The sequence below is a fragment of the Macrobrachium nipponense genome, chromosome 14, assembly GCF_015104395.2.
Source record: "Macrobrachium nipponense isolate FS-2020 chromosome 14, ASM1510439v2, whole genome shotgun sequence".
NCBI classification, from domain to species: domain Eukaryota; kingdom Metazoa; phylum Arthropoda; class Malacostraca; order Decapoda; family Palaemonidae; genus Macrobrachium; species Macrobrachium nipponense.
The window spans coordinates 27,534,312-27,557,419 of record NC_087207.1 but is presented as its reverse complement, the minus strand read 5'-3'; the positions used below and the strand labels follow the sequence as shown (position 1 = coordinate 27,557,419).

The window sequence follows — 23,108 nt, the reverse complement described above, 5'->3', positions numbered from 1 at the left end:
GTCCACTGGCCTTCCAGTGGTGTGCTAGTCACTGTGTCTGACATGTTCTTAATGGCCAGCAAAACCCATTCCTATGTGTATTACTTTTTTATTACAATTTTACAAATATTTTCAATAATAAGTGTTTGGAATGCCTAATGTTGTTAGTTCCTTGTTACTTCTACTAAGCGTTTAATCTTCCATGGGATCTGCCATCTTGTGCAGTCTTTTTAGGGTTTCCACATTTTGTTGTAGGCTTTTGTATTTTCAATGGTTCACTATTTATAGCTAACTATTTATTCATGTTTGTAAAATTTTCTTTAGTTAGTTCAAAATTAATTCCATATTTTGTTTTTGTATATTGAGTAACATATAGTATTTGTCACTTCAAGTGGATAATTTTGCCACTTCACATCCTTTACACTTTGTTTGAAAATATCTCAATACCTAAACTCCTCCAATTATGAGAAATGAAGCTGCCCTCAGCCTCAGTTGGGACATGGACCAGATCGGTGATTGGTTTAGTAGCAATAGGTTTAGTGGGTGGGGTATGAGACTGAGCCCCAGTAAAATGAAAACACTATTGATTAACAGATCTTGTATAGATTTTCCACCCCATCCTCTCCTTCAGATGGATTGGACTTAGCTGAATGATTCTGGAGCTTTAACTATTCTAGATGTAACTTTTGACTCACATCTTACTTAAGACAAACATCTAATGAAAGTTTCTGCAAATGGCGCATGAAAGTTAGGTATTGTTTGAAATTAACTATAATTATAAAGGATTAGTTTATCCAGACCTCTGAGCCTAATAAAGGCTCTTCTCGTAAGGCATCATGTATTTATAACAGTGATAAAATCAGTGCAACATTTTGTAGGTTATTTGTGCTTCCTTTACTAGAATAGTACTGTTCTCCTGTGTAGATGTGGGCTTCTGCCAGATATTTTTCTTTTAGATAGAGTGGTACATGATGGTAGGTTTCTGTTTCCTCATTTTTCCTCATTTTTATGACTTGGACCATCAACAGATGGTCTCTTGTTTGTCGCTTTTTCACAAGGTATTTCAACAGATATCTTTCACATCCGCAATTAATCCCTAATCCATTTTTCCTACTGAGAGCAACCAGATTCACTAAACAGCACCACCAATCTGCAGTAAACGTGCCTCGCTGTCGAACTTCTCAGTTCCAGAGGTCCTTTATTCCTCTCACCATTGGACTGAGGAAGTCTCCCTGAGGATGTCATTCAGTTGGAACTTTCAAATTCAAACAAAGATGCAATGTATTACTACCCTAATGCTGTTCTCTTTGCATTTAAATACATTTTTCCATTTATTAATTTATTTTTCTTTTTAACAGTAAGATCTCTTCTTTCTGTATTTACCTGTACCTTCTCTCACTTCCTAATGATCATCATGTAATCAAGACAAGAAGAATTAGGTTAACTGCTGCTGGGGGCCATTGGATCCATCTGCAAATATGCAGTAGTGTTGCCTAAGTGTCCTATTTTTGGACAGGGATTGAAGTATTATATAATTTTGTAGCATAAAAAAATTGTTAATTATAATTATTGTTTTGTGTGCAGATATTTTTACGTAATTGTCCCATTGGACTTTTATATTTTGGATCAAATGTAACTTGGAAGGTATCATGAGTGTGCTGTGTGTTTTGTATTTGAAATGCAGTGGACGCCACATATTCGCATTCTCAAGATTTGCGGACTAGGCTATTCACAGATTTCTTTGTGTATCATATATACCCATTAAAATATTCTGGTATAATCATTTTTAGAGGGGTTTTAAGTATTCTTGGATTTTAGCTATTCGGGGGGGGGGGGGGGGGGGGGTTGGTCAGTATGCATCTCCCGCAAATATGGAGGTCCACTGTGTTTGCAATATTGCAACCTTTGATGTTTCAGGTATGAGTGTGAATTAACATTTCTTTAGTTGTATATCACTTTTAGCTTACTTGATACTTTTTCTTTTTTTTTTCAGCTTGTGGCAGGAGGATGGCTACCTCCAGAACTGAATCCAACAGCTACACAAGAAAGTAAAAAAGCAGTAGTAAATCTAGGGTGAAGCTCTTCATGTTTAATAGGTTTGTGAGTGTTTCATATTGATTTGGGAGAGGTAATTTAGAGGTTATTGACTTTACAGATTTGCATTTTTCTGTGATTATTTTGAATATGGCTGTGAGAATTGGGTGTTGATATTGAATAAGTTACTCTTTAGCAATTTTTTTATTGTGTGATATTTGAATAGTACAGTATTGTGATTATGTATACGTACCCGTATGTTCATAATAAAGAATTCTGTGAGATACTTAGTGTAAGATTTTGTTTTCAGTGATACAAAGTTCCAGTCAGTTTACTAATAAATTATTACTAACTGTTTGATCAGTCAGCTGATTTGTAACTTATCCTTGAAAGAGTAAGATTTTGTCATTTCTTCCTAAGGCAACCTTGTAGCCCCAGGAGGAAGATACTTGGTAAATGCCATTTACCATGTATTTATGATATAAAGAATTTTGTTACTCATTTCACTGATTCATACAGTGTCCTTAAGAGGGAGATTTTCTAACCACTCATAAGAATTTTGACTTATTAATGACCCCAGAACAGATGAATGCAGCATCTTGTAATATTCTGAGTGTAATGTTAGCATCTGGGATCTGACCACGAGGAATACATATGCATATCCAAGGTTGTTAAGGAAGTTCTTAAAATAAAAATGAATTTTTCTTAGAGATTCATTACCTGTAAATTAGCCTACTTCTGGCCCTCATTGAACCTTAGATATTCCATTCCCAGTTTCAAAGAAGCGGAAACTTGTATCTGTACTGTGAAGTATGTATGGTGAAACCAGTTGGTGACTTGCTTACCCAGTATCGAAAATGTGTTAGTGAATAGTGAGTGATATCCTCAAGGTGAAACATTGCAAGAAATGATTGACATCAATGCACTGCTTTAAAAATTACTTTTATTATAGTTGCACAAGACAGTTGTTATTAGCAATACTTTTACATGGGACACTCGTAGGTAAGAAGAGTGTTGCAGACAACTCTATGGGATCTCATATCAATATCAACCTCAGAAATGCTATTTTAAGATTTTTCACGGGATAGAAAAGTTAACTGGTCGTCACACTTGCAAAGTTCCCCAGGGCTTGGAATGGTGAATTTTATCAGAACATTTCCTGGCTGGGTATATGATTCTTAACTATGAAGTTTAGTTTGAAGGAATGGCCAGCTCAAGGCTATAGTAGGAAATGAAACATCGGCAGCAAGATAGATTGAACTATAACTGAGCGTTTGGTCAGTAGTTTTGATCAGAAAGGGGTCAGTGAGTAGGAGGCTTTCTTGGTTGCCAGATATTTGTAATATGTTCATGTAGTTAACTGGTTTCACATTGAGTGATAATGCTTAAAATACAATACATTACAGCATTTATGGACTTGTTTAATTTGAAATGTTGCAGCATTATTATAGGACAGTAAAAGAGAGGGTAAATTTTCTTAATAAAGTAGAGCAGTGTACTATGTCATATAAAGAAGTTCTTGATATTTTATGTCATAAAGATTGATGAGCTTGTTAAATATGAATTTTCAATGAAATTAGAGTTTCCTGCCGTATTACGTATAGTTTCAGAGACATCTGGTACTTCGACTATAACATTTTGAACAGACACAACAAACAAAAGAGAGCTTCCCTAATAATCTTAGGAATAAGGCAAGTTTCCATGTCAGACACTGCCAGGCTTCTTTATTACAGAGTCAGGTTTAAAATCAGGTTGAAAAACAATGACACTACTTTGACAGTCATAATGTCAAGTTGTTGTACATAGCTGTGATATGATTGGTAAATGATATAGATTTTTATACTAATTGTTAGGCTAAGGCAGGATCATTGTAGTACAATGGTAGTATTAATGGAGTTGTAATTGTGGTTATTTGCTCTGTTTAGTGCCTAGTGGCCAGAGAAGAATTGATAGCCAGGTGCCTCAGTCAATTAAAATTTTAGTGGTTTATTCATGCTGACAGGAAGAGCCTTAGCTCACTGCATAGTCCAATGCTCTTTTTGACCTGCATTGCAATTGGATTGTTATCTGATAGTTTCATGAAATCTTAGTTTTGTTCAGCCTTGCATTATTGGAGAGAGCTGGCATAGTAATGAAACAAATTGCTTTTTTTTCTAGTTCATTGTACTTATGAATCATAGCTTTTATATTTTGGTTGTATGCATGTTTTGACCAGCCCAAGTTTGAGGTTGTAGTGACGTTCATATGGTAATATCATACAGATAATTTAGTATTTTCTGCCACTTTCTAATAGAATTGATCTCTATAATTCTATCTTTAGTTTCTGTAGTTTTTCCTGAGTTACTATAAAGTAACTGGAGTACAGTTCATATTTCTACACTGCTTCTTAAAGCTATTTATGTATTCTTTGTGTTTCTTAACACACCTGGAGGACTGCAAGCTTTGTATGTTCATTTATTTTTTGGTTGATCCATTAGCTCTTCCATTAGCAACAATCTTCCAGGGGTAATCAAAGTACAGGAAACACTAGTGACAAGAACTGATGCCATAATTATAGGAGCACAGGAAGCTATGCAAGAGACGGCATTCATAAATTTAAGAACTTTATTAAGAACAGAATACCTCATCTTTGCTCTATAAAATCTAAATCCTCCATTGTTGGATTTTACTTGTGCTTCTCCATTCCTGAAAGTCAGAATTCTAGTTGAAGTAAATGTAATCAATTGCTTTAGATTCAGCACTACCTAAGAGACTTTTTGGGTAGATATTGATTCCCAGGATGAGAGCAGTTACAACATTTAGGAAACCCGTACCCAGGATTCTATGGATAGGTAAAAAGCTTAAGACTTTACTGATAGGTATTTTGCAGTGAACATCAAGGCCAGCACATATATATTAAACAAAATATATATATATCGGCATGTTAAATGCCTGGTTACTTGAGATTACTGTACTCACTTGAGAAATGTGTCAATTTTGTCTGTTGAGGCAGCTAGCTAAACATGAATATTCTGTCATTAAAGGTTAATTCATGAGGTAATTGTTTCATAGTCAAGAAACCTTTAAAGTCAGAATGATGTTAGAGCTGCTTTTTATGATTTGTAATACAATAAATGTTTCTAGAAGCATGACATAAGTGTAAATTGTCTTTGAAGCGATCATAAAAGTCTCCAATATGCTTCTAAGATCCTGGAATATACCAGCATTTGTAACAGTATTAACCACCGGTTGAAAATACGTAATGTAATGTGAAAAAATATGAAAATTAGGAATACTTCTAATTAAAATAAATTGTTACACACATTAAACAAAATTATCTTGGAGTACCTCATTATATAATGTATTTTGAAATATGTTATCTTAGTTGCTTTGTCATTTTGCTTATTTACTGTTCATATGTATTTATGTACAAAGCACGGGTAAAAAGCAAAATGTTTTAATGGACTTTTATATGAGCCACAGTGGTTTGTTTTACTTATTTTCCAGGACAGCATTCATTTCCTCTTGTGCATCCAGTTTTGTTAAGTGATTATTTTTTTATCTAATGATAATTTGAATATCGTACAGAGCTATGATCATAAAAGCTTGTTAGGCATAAGATCGTCCTTTCTTTAGCTCAGGATTGCGTATTCATCATGTGAAGACTTGAAATATACTAATGTAAGGAAAGGCTAAACAGCTTGTGGCTGAAGTTGTCTGTTCTGTTTGTATGGCAGACAGTCACAATTGAAAGAATCGAGTAAGCTCAAACTTCTTTTTTCAAGATTTGTTATAGCTGTCTTTTTCCCCCAATCATTCTGTTGGATAGTTCATAAAATCACCAATGAATATTGTCTTTTGAGGTGGTGTATTAGGAGTTTAAAAAGATTTCAGTAGTAGTTTTAGGTCTTGAATGAGTGTAAGTGAGTCATTTGTGAATAGTTTATTCTGTGATATGCTGAAATCGACTTGTTTATTGGAAAATTACAGAATTTTGTATTACTTTTGCTCTTTCAAGAAAATATTCCTTGAAGAATGTGATAGATGGAAGTGTGTGTATCTCAAACTGTAGCAAGGTTGCTATTTAAGGACACTTACCACCAGGAAAGTTTCATTTTCCTTGCTTACACATTCACATTACTTTCAGTCTGGTCACTGACAAATGTGCAATATGGCTTTTCATATAATCCTGAGTCTTTTACATTGGTTTAATGTTCACATATTGCTTGGTTCAGGCTTTTGTATGATTTTATAATCCTTAAATACTGTAATATGTAGGATATGTTTGTGGTAGGAGTGCATGTGTACGAGGATTGGAAAAGAGAATGGGCCTCAGTGCCAACAACAAATAAACTTTAAAAAATTAAAACTGAAGTGTATGCATGGAGGACATCCTCCCAGGAGGAAAGATCGAAAGAGGTGATCCTAGCAAGGCTCCGTATAGGACACACAAAATTCTCGCATGGTCACTTAATGTCAACACCACATGCTGACCCAATAGACAGATGTCAAACACCCATTTACTTGTTGAGTGCCCAAGTTGGACCCAGCAAAGATCTATTTATCTACGGAATTCAAAAATGAAAAGTATTCTTGCTGAAAGCAGGGATTTTTCAATTAATAACATCATAAATTTTTCAAATAAGGCAGGTTTCTCAAATAGTCTTTTTTTTCTTCTTCTTCTTCTTCTTCTTCTTCTTCTTCTTCTTCTTCTTCTTCTTCTTCTCAGGATTGATCCCTGAGAACCAGCCCGAGAAGAGTCTACTTGGGACTCAGAGGTCTGGAAAAACTAAGCCCTCTTAATAATAATAATAGCATGTGTGCCATTACTCCTGAGCAGTTGATATGAAGTAGTTATTGGTATCAAATTTTTTTTTTTTTTATACATTTAATGCACTTGATGTGTATTGTTTTGTTCACATGTATTTCTGACCTTATTTACTATCATTTGCCATTTTTTAAACTTAGGTTATTGCACTAATACTATTTTTGGTGGTGATCTATTGGCCTATCAGAAGTGCACGGATTGTTTTATCGTTCTGGCATACAGTAGTAAAGTATGCTATCAGATTTTGCTGTACAGTATAACAGCGTGAACGTTTTAGCAAACTGGCACATTAGCTCCCCTTAATTAATTTATATATGACCCAAATGATTGGTATGTGGTAGTGAACAAGTTATTCACACTGAGATTGGATGCCACTCTGCAATATGTATGAGAGGAAGAAGGATTGTGAACTTAATCATTTCTAACTTGTATGCCTTTTGTCCTTGATATCCTGAATTCTTATTGTGTAGGGATGTGCTTGCTATTTTTATTACTTGTACATTATGTTAGTGCCATGGTTACTACTTTGGCTGACAGCATATTTGAAAAAATGATTTATTTTGCTTGCTTTTGCAATTTTTATGTACTAAATGCATTGTGTTACTGATGTATAATACCTGTATCTTATTTGTTCCTGAATTGGTCCCCAGTTATTATGTGCCTTGCATAGCACATTATGGATGGTACTCAAATTTTTTTAGTGACCTTTCTGTCCCAGCTCTATTACTCTCAGTTTTATTGTGTTGCCCTTTGTCCAACAATTTGAACTACTTTGCTCCATTTTTCAACCCTTCATTTGAGAAGAAATCTACTTGGCAGCTGCAGTGGGAGTTCAGTAATGTGACTCCTCTTATTAAAGAAATTTAAGATAATTGTTGAGTTAGTGCAGTCAAGTGTACATACAAAATGCCCTTTACTTTGTTTTTGCAAAAGTATTTATTTATTAATAATTTTTAACTGCATTTTTAAATGATTGGGTTATGCTTCAAGTGGGTGAGTGCTTCAAGTGGGTTTACTCATGGAGAAAGGCTTAGTAAAAATCTTAACATTACCACTTTACCATAAAACTTTAATCAGACATTCACTCATTCCTGCATTCCCAAAGGATTTCTTTGCAGAAACAGTAATTCTTCACAATGATGCAATTATCCCTCTTCATCAGGTCCCTTTAAGACCCACCATGGTTAGGTCATCATCTTTCAAAGAACTGCCATTGCCTTTTATACTATGTATGACAACTGAGCATTTGGTCTACACACTGCACTGGACCAGGGGTAACGGTTGAAGCAAAGAAAATAGGGTTGCAGCTGTCTTAAGGAATTTTTAAGAATATTTTCAACTTCTCATTTAGGTTCCAAGTCATTAGGCATGTTTAACCTTCTTGCTGCCTGACAAAAGGGTTACTATATTTCCAAAAAATGTTTACTTATACTAATAAATAATACCCAACAGATTTTTTACTTGATCCATTGGTTTAGGTTTCTTAATGATCTTAACATAGATGTAAGTGTGGTTGACTGGAAGCGAACTGAATGTACAGTCTTTTTAGCTGGTCTAGAGGTCTCTTATTTTTGTATTGAACCTTATTGCTAATCTTTTTTTTAAAGGTTATAGTAAAATGTCAGTTTAGTTCGGAGCTGGTAAAAGTAATTGTTTATAACTGTGTGTTAAATTTTGCCACGTCTAACTTTCAGTATGTAACATACATACTATTGGTGATGAGTTGCTGACTGTGTTATCAGCTTGGTTTGATGTACCTATATGGATCAACTTGAATAGTAAAGGATCATAATTATAGTCATAATATTAATATTTTTATTCAATTAATTTCTAGTAGTACTGATTGCATACATGGGTTGTCAAGGAGATTTTGAAGTACTTGTGAAAAATTTAGTACCTCATTATTAAGCTAGTGATTTTTGAGTTATGTTTTATGAAGTGCAACAGAAATTGTATTTTTAAAGTATTAAAGTAGCTTTAAACCACACATTGATATTTTTGGATATGTGTGAATATTCATCTGGGACAACCCCCAAAGTGGTATGCCAACAAAGCCAGTGGCAGTGGAAACATATGCACATCATTTAACGGCAAAATAAATGTCAAAAACTAAATTAATCTCACCTTATGAAGAGCATGATTAAAGCTCAGTAAGTTACCTAAAAGACTGTTCCTGAGTAGGAGATGTATAGGTCTCTCATAATTGGCAATGTGATATCCTGACACCTCTGACTAATTCTCTGCAGCTTTGCCAATTCCCAATGTAAGGTTAATTGACTTTTGGTATAAAACCTCAATGCTTTGAAGGGATGATGAGCTTATACATACATATGCCTAGGATACTACATGGTTTTATTACATGGCTCAAACTACTTTGTATATTGTATTTTTTGTAATGTAAATTTGCTAATTACTTAATTAAAAGTCCTGGTTGTATATTTGTAATGATGATTGAAAGGATTTCTGTCTTTCTGTTGTATCTTGGTAAGTTTATCTTGGAATGTTTCATTGCATCCATTCTAAATTAAATTTTATCTGGTCACAGTTTTATTTTTTCCAGTGCCCTTTTCCAACAGCAAATCATTTTTCATTTCTTTTTCATATGGTGAATCAAACCTTAGCATGTCTTCAAAGATTTTATACAGAATTTTGGAAAATAAATTCATCGCATTTTTTTGTGTTAATAAGGTTATGCTTAACGACATCAGACGAACATTGAATTTATATTATTACAAATTGGGGGGAAAAAATACTAAGTGCTAAAGAGCTAGAAAGAGTGTACAGGAAGATGAGGAAAGAAAGCTTAAACTATAGTAGATTCATATTAACCATGCATTTGATGTCTTAAGCCAGTCCCTTACAACGCTCATGATTGGCTGTTGATGAGCCAATCACTGGGCTGGAAACTCTCAGTTTCTCGAGGGAGTTCTCATAGGCAGGATGTATGCTCCACCTTTCCTGAGGGATACTTTTGAAAGACGTATCTCGGGAGAAGTGAAACATCCCGCCTGTGTGAACTCTCTCGAGAGACTGAGAGTTTCCAGCCCTGTGATTGGCTTATCAACAGCCAATCAGGAGCGTCGTAAGGGACTGGCCTAGACATCAGATGCACGGTTGATGTGATTCTAGTATAGTAGGTACTGTATCACAATCTTTTAAGATAAGATTGCTCTGTTAAAACAGATTGATCTGATTGTTGAAAAACGGGTATAGCAGCATGCTGCTACACTCCATTTGATGTAAATCAATAAACTTTTTGAATTTGAATTTTAATTGTTGAAAAACGGAATTTATTATATAAAAAACAGGAGTATCACACAACTAATTTAATTGTGTTCTAGACTTTAGTCCACATGACTGAAGCCCTACATGCGCAGAATTTTGGGCAACTACATTTTTAATGTGTCCAAAATATAATTGACATCGAATGTCAAGTTCAGAACGAAAAATTTTCTCAAATTCGCCAGTTAACCCAATTAAAAAAATTCTAAAAAGCTGTAATTTGATTAATAAAATCTAAACTTGATTTCTAATCAAGACAAAGACTTTGATCAACTTTAGGAGAACCCAGTAGATCACATCAGTTGTCTGGATGAACCACTTAATAGTACTATGTATATGGAAGGCCGCGCCACTCCGAAAGTAATAAACAGCGAGGATGGGCTTCGGTAGTAGACACTAGACAGTTGCATCACAGCACATCCACAGGGTGTGGATGGTCTTGGTCTGCAAAACGAGTGCAGCGCACGCCTATCATATTTCTTGCTTGGGGTCCGCGAATGACTTCCAGAGTAACATCGCTTGCACCCTGTACTACCACAGTACTTTATACGTATTATACAAGTGTATCACTACTAAAGACTATATAGAACAGTGTCCCATAACCTGCTCTGGAATGCAAGACGAGATTGGCTTAGGCCTACTAAACAAGTATCAACCCCTCTGGAATATAAGACGAGAGAGGCTTAGGCCTACTAAAATAACGAGTATAACCCCCTCTAGAATGTAACCGGAAATGGCTTCTTAAACAAATAATAATAATAATCTGGAATGCAAAACGAGATAGGCTTAGTCCTACTAAAACAACAACTGGGTATGATAGGTTTACTAGCACCATCAACAACATAATTGTTGGTGATCGATTATTAAGTCAAAATACAGGGCAAGATTAATGCGGTACAAACCCTACTTTATTCTCGGATAAAACTAGTTGAAACTAAGAGGAAATAACTATGATATCTTTGTTATCTGGAGGCATAATGGCCCCAGTTCGATGTAATTTCATGAGAACTCGATAGGAAGAAGAGAAGATTAGAGGAATTACAGAAAGAAATCTCAATGATTAAAAACAAACAATAAATTAGTACATTAATAAATAGGTAAACATGTATTAAAACGCCATGAGAATAGCATTAGAGTAGTAATGCATTGCCTTCGCTGGGACTTTTGAACTTCCAACTGCACTGTTCCACAGTCCAATGGTGTGAGGAATAAAGGTCCCCAGGAACTGAGAAGTGCGTTAATACTGAACTGAGTCAATACTTAACCTATAACTTACACCAGAATTTCTCCTATTCTGACAAGGATTAGAACATACACGTTTAAAGATACCGAACTAGGATGGCCATGAAAAAGAGGACTTAAATAATGTTCCCTGGCTCTTCATCCTAAACGGTACAAGTTCGAATCCTGGTCAGGGTAAGAGTACCACTCATCATAGTTACTTCTCGTTGGGTTCCAGGTTATTCCCAAAGTACTAAAGTTTATTCTGTATTAGTTAATACTATTTGAGAGCACTGAAACATAATGTGTAAATCAGTAATTATGTAGATGTATGCATAAATGTATATGTGATATATATATATATATATATATATATATATATATATATATATATATATATATATATATATATAGATATATGTATATATATATATATATATATATATATATATATATATATATATTTATATGTATGTATGTATAACTGAATCACGAAAGTTTGGAACATGATAAATCCATAAATAAAGGTATAAGCCACAAGGGAAAAAATAAACAACAGAGTATCCGCAAGATCTTTCGACGTTCAACGTCCTTTACTTAGCAGATGAACTGACTTACATGAGGAATTGACAATACAAGAAAGGTCGTATAACTGATAGATAGGGATTATAAAGAGATTAGTACCTAGAATCCGACACACCTGGAAGATGAGTAACCTTCCCAAACAAGCATAAACATGGGTACAATTAAAAAAAAAAAAAAGATTAAGACAATCTGCTCAGACACAAGGACAAGACAATTAAAGGATTATTATAGGTGACAGCTCTTCAGAACTTTGGTAAACAAAAACATTATTCATAATACATATTAAACATACATATACAAAGAAGATATCTCCAAGGCAACTAATTTTTATTTAAGTCTGTAATTATATCTTTGAGGTCATTCTTAATCATGTTACAAACACAAGGGTCTAAATGAAACAGGCCACGACTAATATTGAAATTACAATGAGAAGTAAGTTGTATTAAAGCAGATTCTAAAAGATTTCGTGATAAGACATCTTTTGACCTTGCAATTACTGAACTACCAATCCAATTTATTCAGTGGTTGTTTTCACTTAAATGAATGAATATTGCATTAGATGTTTGCCCAATTTTTACAGAACATTTATGCTGGCTTAATCTTACTTCTAAGCCCTTGCTCGACTGTTCGAGATAAAATGAGGGACAGTCCATACATGGAATTTTATATATTATGTTGTTGCTTTCTCTGGGGCCATTTTTTTGTTTTAGATAAAGCTGACTACATATCACATATGCAAACCCTACTGGATGATGATGTGACTTATAAAAAACTAACAAAAAATCCCATTGATCAAGTCTTAAAAAACTTCAATAGCACAGTGAAAAATATCCTTAAAGATAAAACAGAACTACTAGGCAAATTGTCAGTCAAAATCAAATCTCCTTCGCTACCATACCTGTACGGATTAGTCAAAACGCACAAAGAAAATAACCCTATGCGGCCTATTATCAGTACTGTTGGTTCAATTTCATATAAACTTTCGAAATATATCTCTTAAGATCTTGTCCCCGTTACTTGGAACCATCTCCGATTCTCATATATATAATTCTCTAGAGTTAGTTGATAAATTAAACAAAATTACTCTTTGCCCCACTGATATTTTCGTTAGTTTTGATGTATGTTCTCTTTTTACTAAAGTCCCTATAGACTCTTATTTTAGAATATCTTAGTAATGAACTAACTCAGCATGAATTACCTCTACCTTTTAGTCACATTATCTCACTCATTAGGTTGTGCATTTGTGATTGTAAGTTTATATTCAATGGTGAATTTTATCAACAAATATTTGGCATGGCAATGGGCAACCCTTTATCGCCACTCCTCTCAAACTTGTACATGGAATTCTTTGAAAAACGCTACTTACCTAATATCATTTATATTCCTGTAAAGTGGTATAGATATGTTGATGATATTTTAGCTGTTCTGCCTGTCGGTATTGATGTAAATGATTTACTCTCTAAATTAAATAACCAGGTACCATCGAGTAAGTTTACTCTAGAATAAGAAAAAGACAATTGCCTCCCTTTCTTTAGATGTATTGATACATAGAGAACCATTTCAATGTAAATTCAGTGTTTATAGGAAACCGACCAACAACTTAACTTATGTTCATTTCTATTCAGGCCACCATCTTAACATCAAAATATCAATTTTTTCTTTTATGTTTTTACGAGCATTGCGCATTGTCAGTCCCCAATATTTGGATCAAGAAATTGAATACATAAGAAAAATAGGGAAAGATTTATGTTATCCTTCACATATATTAGATATTTGTTATAATAAAGCCCACAAAAAGTTTTATAGTGTAAGTAACATGGAGCAAGAAAATTCTAAGAACATTCTCAGTTTGCCTTATTTTAAAGGATTTGAAACCTTTAAATCATTGTTAAAAGCCTTTAAGGTCTACCTTGTTTTTTCCTATAATAACACGCTAAAATGAATGTTAATAAAAAAAATGGCCCCAGAGAAAGCAACAACATAATATATAAAATTCCATGTATGGACTGTCCCTCATTTTATCTTGGACAGTCGAGCAAGGGCTTAGAAGTAAGATTAAGCCAGCATAAATATTCTGTAAAAACTGGGCAAACATCTAATGCAATATTCATTCATTTAAATGAAAACAACCACCAAATAAATTGGATTTGGTAGTTCAGTAATTGCAAGGTCAAAAGATGTCTTATCACGAAATCTTTTAGAATCTGCTTTAATGCAACTTACTTCTCATTGTAATTTCAATATTAGTCGTGGACTGTTTCATTTAGACCCTTGTATTTGTAACATGTTTAAGAATGACCTCATAGATATAATTACAGACTTAAATAAAAATTAGTTGCCTTGGAGATATCTTTGTATATGTATGTTTAATATGTATTATGAATATGTTTTTGTTTACCAAAGTTCTGAATAGCTGTCGCCTATAATAATCCTTTAATTGTCTTGTCCTTGTGTCTGAGCAGATTGTCTTAATCTTTTTTTTTTTTAAATTGTACCCATGTTTATGCTTGTCTGGGAAGGTTACTCATCTTCCAGGTGTGTCGGATTCTAGGTACTAATCTCTTTATAATCCCTATCTGTCAGTTATACGACCTTTCTTGTATTGTCAATTCCTCATATAAGTCAGTTCATCTGCTAAGTAAAGGACGTTGAACGTCGAAATATCTTGCGGATACTCCATTGTTTATTTTTTCCCTCGTGGCTTATACCTTTATATAATACTAATATTATATATATATATATATATATTATATATATATAGATATATATATATATCTATATATATATATATATATATATATATATATATATGTGTGTGTGTGTGTGTGTGTGTGTGTGTGTGTGTGTGTGTGTGTGTGTGTATGAGAGAGAGAGAGAGAGAGAGATACATGTTCTTCATGGGCAAAGCCCCATGCCCTTCACAAAATATATGCCGTACCTCTGAATCTTGCTCACACACACACACCGACACACACACGTTAAACTCAATATTGCTCACTGAAAAATTAACCCTTTAGATGTCTTTCTAGACGATACTCTTTTAGCGGGAAGGCTTGCGAACTGAACAATTGTGACTCATCCTAACCTCACAAAAAAAAAAGCTAATTTTACTCTCTCCAGTGGACTTATTTTAGATGGAATATAATGGTTATCTTGCACAAGACGATGAATAAAACAACCTAGTCGGAAAGACGGGATCAAGGTGTTAATACGATATGAATAACATTATATCGAAGCTTTTCAGTCATTCATAGAATTACGTGAGGAGGTCGGGGAGGAGAGAGGGGTTGGTGGCCCTAGTCTCATCCAATCTTCGTGAGGCCCGTATCTGGGGAAGGATGCACTGCAGTTTCTAGCTCTTTACTTAAACCTCCATTAGCACTTCGTTTCTTTAATCATACTGTTCAACCTCTTCAGCTATTACATCTTAGTGCGACTATGGGACTTATTTTACCAGTCCCACCTGCAGATAACTGGCCATCATCAGCTCCTCTGTTTTCTGATCTCCTCATCTTGCCTCAGTAATCTGGCTTGACAGCCCGTGTCATGAATCACCATCGTCAAATGTCCAAAAGTTAATATTATTCTGAATAATAATAATTATAATAATAATAATACTTAGGAAGCAGACCCTCTCTCTCAAGCACACTTGATTAAAAGTAATGGCTACTTCAGTAGCGTTACGCTTGTAGAGGTTCTTCTCCAATTTCCGAATAGCGGCTTTTTCGGTGTTACACATAAACAGGCTAGTAGAGCGCCTATGGAGGACATTCTCAGATGCAGGGTGTATATATTTATATTTCAATTTTACAGGTAAACTATGATATCATAGTTATCAAAGTCAATAACGGTCTCTCTCTCTCTCTCTCTTAAGAGAGCTTTCGTCTGGAGCTGCCAGACATCCTCTATGGGCTAGGAAGCTGAGGGTGGACTGCTTCTGGTGTGGTGTCCTTCCTCCTTGGTCCTGCATTTGAAAATGACCTCCATAGGCTCTCTAATAGCCTGTTTAAGTAGCACCGAAAAAGCAGCTATTCGGAAAGTAAAGAAGAATCTCTACAAGCGTAACGCTGCTGAAGTAGCCATTACTTTTAATAATAATAATAATAATAATAATAATAATAATAATAATAATAATAATAATAATAATAATAATAATAAAAGGTTCAATATATCGAAGAGTACGAGAGATGCAGATAAGAATAAATCACCTTTTATGAGCTTCTCACGCTGGAGCTAGACTCATCTATATGACGGCTTTCAAAATTTACATGCCACCGAAGATGAGATTATCGCCAATATAGCTAATCTTTTATGCAGTATCTCTTATGCGCTGAGAATAGCCAATTCATTTTCGGAATACTGCTATCCAGTTAGAACAGCTAGCTTGTTGGAACGGTGGGAATGCAGATCCTCGTGCGTCGTAAGATGGAATGGAATATAAGATTTAGGCCAAATGTCAATCGCCATGACTTACGAGGCCATTCAGAATATAAAAGTTTGAAAGGTGTATGTAATAGGAGGAAAACTTCGCAGTTGCACCGTGAAGCAATTGTTAGAGAGGGTGGAAAGCAAGATGGAAGCAAGAGAAAATGAAAGGCGGTACAGTAAAAGGAATGAAAGAGGTTGCAGCTAGGGACCGAAGGGACGTGAACCTTAATGTCTACAGTGCAACACGCGAGGCATACTGACGGCAATAACCATCCACGAAGTACGTCGTACTATGATAGGGAAGTCTTCAGGATGCAGGCTTATTCGGCCCGTGGCTGATTCGGATCAGATTCGGACCTTAGTCTTGGCTGATTCGAGCCATTTACTAGGCTGGTTCGGACAATTGTTTAGGCTAATTCGGACCCATACAAATAATTTAATATAGGTATAGCAATGATATTAGGGAAAACTTTGATGAACTTTCAGACAAGGTGGGTGTAGTTGGGCCAGCTAAGCCCGCCACTAACTTCAGTTATGCCTGGGCAGTTTTAACTGCACAATTGGACTGCGCAGTTATAACTGTGCAGGCATAACTGAACGTTAGTAGCGGGCTTTAGGGAGTTTATAGATTATGTAGACCAAACGTGGTTGCAGAGTCAGGTGTGGAAAATGGAGAACTGGTTAGTGTTTGGGCGCAATATTAGGAAAAACAACGATGTGGAGGGTGGCATCGTAAGCTGAACAAAAAAAAACAAAAAAAGTAACCTCGCATTTTATTCACTTATATCTTTACTATACTTAGAGGCAAAGGAAATACCGAATCAGGTGAATTAAGTTTGTTAAAGAGGGCAAATTAAAGAGACATCAGAGAAAGCAGGTCAAGGAACTACAAGGGCGTTTCATGAAACTGTGGGAGGACTATAATGAAAGGAATTTAACAACTAGTCAGCTACTGAAGAAATGTGCACAAATATACTATGCACCAGTGTAAATCTGGGGGCTATTTCGGGTGAATTTGGGTTAATTTGGGCTATACTTTTAGTTTAATTTTTACATGAACTATTCTAAAAATTAGAGAAATACGTAATTGTACGAAATAAATGGTCCTAGAAACGTGAGAGGATTGGATTTCCATTGCTTACCCAATATATTTTTATAATATACATTGGACTGATTATGGATTACAAACATTGAAACGATGTTACATATGTAAATATATATACACAGTGGCGGCGGCTCGTCAGTAGGCACTGTGGAACTGCAGCAACCCCTATAGATTTCATATGTAAGCACAAAATTATGAATATATACATGAATATGAGAAATTAAATATAGATTATCAATAATCCTTTAAAAATGATTACCATTCTCTTGTTTTTGTAAAAAAAAAAAAAAAAAAGAAACTATGTGTAACTGCTGGTGCTCAGCAGTTCTAAATTTACCAGCAGGGTGATAATGTGGTAACCAGCCTGCATGTAGGGGTGAGGGGAGCCAGGCCCACTGGCACACACTGCCCTCTCGAGCAGTGTTAGCCTAGCTGTTGGAGGGCGAAGGTGTGATTTGAAATTCGCCAATAGCTTAACCAATATGTATGGTCTTGACCTGCCACCTCATTGGCCGCGAGTTCAATTCTCGGGCATTCCATAGAGGAGTTAGAGATGTGTATTTCTGGTGATAGAAGTTCACTCTCGACGTGGTTCGGAAGTCACGTAAAGCCGGTGGTCCCGTTGCTGAATAACCAATGGTTCCATCCAAGGTGAAAACGGCATACAAACAAACAATATGTATTATTAGTAACAGTGATCAAGCTGGTGACGATGCCAATGATATGCAATGTAATGCAGAATTATCAACTCAGTGGTGAGTTGCAGTCGATGGGAAAAAATGATGACCACATTAATTTTAATTATAATAACATTCAATATAGCTTTCGGCAGCGATTCTGCTGCCTTCCTCAGAGAGAGAGAGAGAGAGAGAGAGAGAGAGAGAGAGAGAGAGAGATCAGTAGTCGAGTTTGCCTAAGCTAAAACTGAGCCAGTGACCGTAGCGGTCAAAAATAAATTCATCTAGGTCTTAGCCAGCTCTTCAGAGATCTTGTCTCTTATACCATGTTTAAGAAACAAAATCAAAGTTAGGTGACATTAATCCTCTCGTAGTCCCGAGTTGGATATTCTTCAAACCTGTTCCGATATTCCAGAAATTCCTCATCGGCCGAGCAAAGGTGCAATACATCACTAACCTTTAATATATTTAAGCTATTTGTTGAATTATTCATATTTATTATTATTATTTTACAATAAGTGGGGGCCTCTTCTTTCTGTATTTCCTTTTACTTCGTCTTACTTCTTCCTCATGAACAGCATATTCTTTGGAAGCTTGAATTTCAAGTCAATGGCCATTGTGTGGGATTGTTCCATATGAATAGGTTTCAGTTTAAATAATATAATAATAATAATAATAATAATAATAATAATAATAATAATAATAATAATAATAATAATAATAATAATAACCAATAAACAAACAATTCTTTCAGTTTTCTTCTGAAGATTGAAAAAGAAACCCACAAATTCACAGTGTAACTTGTTTACTTCTAAGTATTTACATTTAATTTTTACTCCACACTCGAGTACTTTCAGGCCCTATCTGTGGCCCATTTTCAAGAGATGTTTGAGTTGTCAGCCTGGGTCAAGGCCCAGCAGTCTTCTGGAACTTCTTCTCGTTGAGCTGTCATTTATGTGATGGCTGTTCTGGTTTCCTTGATAGTTGCCAATCCCCTCTTGTCTCTCTGATATCCTGAGCTGATGGTCAATGGGATTAATCCTTGAGGTAAGGGTGTGGTCACCAAAAGTCTGTTGGGCAGAAAACCTAATCTCCAGGTCAGCAGGTTCAATCTTAGCTTCTTTTAATACCTCAGAAGATCCCATAAGCCGAGCTTTGATATTAAAAGAAGTTAAGATTGACCCTGCTGACCTGGAATTAGGTTTTCTGCCCAACAGACTTTTGGTGACCACTCCCTTACCACAAGGGTTTATCCCATTGACCATCAGCTCAGGATATCAGAGCGACAAGAGGGGATTGGCAACGCTCAAGGAAACCAGAACAGCCATCACATAAATGACAGCTCAACGAGAAGTAGTTTTTCCTACGGGCTGCTCTTGAGCAAGAGCCCGTGCTAGCATAAAGCCAGCTTAATCTTAAACAACAACAACGAAGAAGTTCCAGAAGACTGCTGGGCCTTGACCCAGGCTGACAACCCAAACATCTCTTGAAAATGGGCCACAGATAGGGCCTGAAAGTACTCGAGTGTGGAGTAAAAATTAAATGTAAATACTTAGAAGTAAACAAGTTACACAGTGAATTTGTGGGTTTCTTTTTCAATAATAATAACATTTAAAACTTATTTGATATTGCATTGGGTAAACTCGTCCAAAGTAACAAATTGATTATTATCATCAAAAATTAATGTGATATTGCGATATATTACACTGGTCTGAAATGGTGGTCTCACTGTTAAAGTCCACCGAGTCTAAAACATCACCAATGTCTATTGCTAGTTACGAAAACTGTCTAAAATTAGGTCCAATTGGCTCTAATGCGAGCACAAACAAAGTTTAAGGAATACACAATTAGTCTGGTTCTTCACCTATTATTCACGTCGATTCTTGGAAGGAATGTGAGGAAACCCAAGCGCAGTATTTCGGCTGTTCTTATGAATTAGGCCTAACGTTTCTTGAGTTTGTTAATGAGCACTGAGGACTTTTATGCACACTCTATCATCAGACAAATCCCAAGAAAAAGATATATCTTCCCTTTTTCGTTCGCCTGCAGGATTTCCATCGAAGGAAACGAACCTGCAGATGTGAGCATCAGCCAACTGAATTCGACTTCGGGCGCCAGAAGAGCAGACCTGCGGTCGTGAGGTTCACCTAGCTGCCAAGTTCTCGTTCTGGTGCTTGGGAGCACCTCTTCGTCCCTGAGTTTGCTTGGGTAAGAAGGATGTTGAAGTTACAGTTGTGCTTGTATTGGTTTGTAAGCCAGAAGGGTAATTCTAAAGAATAACTCCGCACGAACTGCAAGGAACGTAACCGCGAGTTCGACAATTACTAGGGATTGGGGCGTCCAATGTATTTCGACGTGTTTAGTACTGGCCCTTGGGAGGTTAATTACAGCCTACCACCCAAAAATAACGGTAAATTCTTAATAAGCAACCCGAATACTAGTGGAAACTGCAATTTCCAAAGAAATACCCGAAGCGGAGTTATTATTAAGATTTACCGCCGGACGTTTCTGCAGTGCATGTTTTATACTGGAAACGAATTATTACCATTAATATCAGATGAAAACCTACTCACATGCAACAAGCCCACCAGTGGCCACGGACTTGAAATTCAAACTTCCAGAGAATATGGTGTTTATTTGAAAGTAGGAAAAGAAGAGAATGGGAAATATAGGAAGACGAGATCAGTTGTTTGATGCAAAAGCTCAACTGTGGCAGAGAGTTTGCAAGAGGCAAGAAACTGGAGAGGCGTCAGTGTGCCGCCTTTTTACGCGGTAGTAGTCGCACTCTTTTCAGGCCTACTACAGTCTGTGGCGGTCCCTAGGCACATAACGAGAGCTAAGGCGGAATTATCTGTTATCACATAAAACGAAGGGTCGTGATGCATTTTCGTTCCGTAACGACAAAATCACCACCAATAATCGGTCGGTAGATTCTCTGAGGTTTATTTGGTAAAGGATCTTATGAGAAAACCTTTCAGCTTCGTAGTACGACTCTGACGAAAAACAGCTACAGTTGGAGATCGTCTTAACTGACGATTCCACAATAGATACTCACCTAGAGGAAATTAAGAATCCTCACGAGACAACTTATCTTAGTCGTTGTTGAATCATTCATGTTGTTTAGTTTTCTGAAAAGAAAACTTAGTGTGTCGGCTTTGTCTGTCCGTCCGCACTTCTGTTCGTCTCCAGAGCTTCAAAATGATTTTGGCTAGGGGACAAAGATATCGACCAGGCCACCACCGGCCCCTGCTTGAAGTTTCATGGGCAGCCTCTCATACAGCACTATACCGAGACCACCGAAAAACAGACCTATTTTCAGTGGCCTTGCTTGTACACTGTACAGCAGAAAACTCGATTGAGCCGAAGAAACTTCGGCGCATTTTATTACTTTTTTTCTTTTGTCTCCTACCAGCGAAAAGATACAGATTTACAGGGTATGACTTCAAGAGATTTCTTCTCGGCTTAATCCGGAGTCGGGGTCGCTGTTTTTAATGAGCCCCTTCCAGGTGCTTCAAGATAATCAATAAAGCCGCTGTCATACTTGGCTTATTGTAGGGTTGCTTGGCATTTCTATATGGAAACCAGAAGTTAACGGCGGGGCATTGCTGGTCTAATTTCTCACTGAACAGTAATTTACCTATTTCAAGGATTTCATGGAGTTTGGGTCTACCTTTGTTTCTTTACATTATGGGCATTAAACAATCAGCTCTCAAAGGCAATTATATATATATATATATATATATTATATATATATATATATGTATGTATATATATATATATATATATATATACTTATATATATATATATATATATACTTATATATTACACACACACACACACACACACACACACATATATATATATATTATATATATATATATATATATATATATATATAGTATATTATATATATATATATATATATATATATATATATATATATATATATATATATATATATATATATTATATATATATATGCACAAATAGCCTGTGAATGGGTTATGGTTTTTGACATGCTTTTCACTTTGGATTTTACCTTTGATATTTCTTATATATTATATATATATATATATATATATATATATATATATATATATGGTATATATATGTATATATGTATATGATATATATATATATATATTATATATATATACATATATATATATATATATATATATATATATATATATGTGTGTATATATATATATATATATATATATATATATATATATATATATATATATATATATTCCCAGGGACTTCTTAGAGAAAGCTGAACTACATTTCCGGCCACACATCCACATCATAGGCGTTGGAAGGGAAATGGAAGCAGCTAAATTTCTTCTGCACAAGAGCCTGAGGAACACAATCCACGCCATCTTCCTCGCCTCAACCCTGGGCCAAAACGGCTCCAAGGAGGAGGAATCCTGGGAAGGTGACGTTGAAATAAAAAAAAAGATAAATAACAGATGAATCAAGTGGGAACTGCTGAGAATCAGGGTGGAACTGAAAAGAATCAGGTGGTGGGAACTGAAGAGAATCAGAAGTGAAGTGAGGAGAATCAGGTGGGAACTTCGGAAAATCAGGTGGGAACTGAGGTGAATCAGGTGGGAATTATGGAAAATCAGGTGGGAACTGAGGGGGAATCAGGGGGTGGAAGGTATAGGGGAAAATCAGGTGGGAACGGGAAGGGGAATCAGGTGGGAAGATTAATGGAAAATCAGGGTGGGAACTGAGGGAATCAGGTGGGAATTAGGGGAAAATCGGTGGGAACTGGAGGGGAATCCAGGGTGGGGAAATTATGGAAAATCAGGTGGGAACTTGAAGGGGAATCAAGGTTGGGAATTAATGGGAAAATTCGGGTGGGAAATGGAGGGGAATCAGGGTGGGAATTATGGAAAATCAGGTGGGAACTGAGGGGAATCAGGTGGGAATTATGGAAAATCAGGTGGGAACTGAGGGGAATCAGGTGGGAATTATGGAAAA

The 23,108-nt window shown here is 35.7% G+C and overlaps 1 protein-coding gene across 1 annotated transcript in view; it reads left to right on the top strand.

The window, feature by feature from the left end:
* Positions 1-9,362, top strand: part of LOC135226436 (uncharacterized) — a 31,143-nt gene extending 21,781 nt beyond the window's left edge. Inside the window, exon 4 of the mRNA XM_064265994.1 lies at positions 1,973-9,362. Within this exon, the coding sequence (XP_064122064.1) occupies positions 1,973-2,056 (84 nt within the window). The 3' untranslated portion in view covers positions 2,057-9,362. The remainder of the gene's footprint in view (positions 1-1,972) is intronic.
* The last annotated feature ends 13,746 nt before the right edge of the window (positions 9,363-23,108 follow it).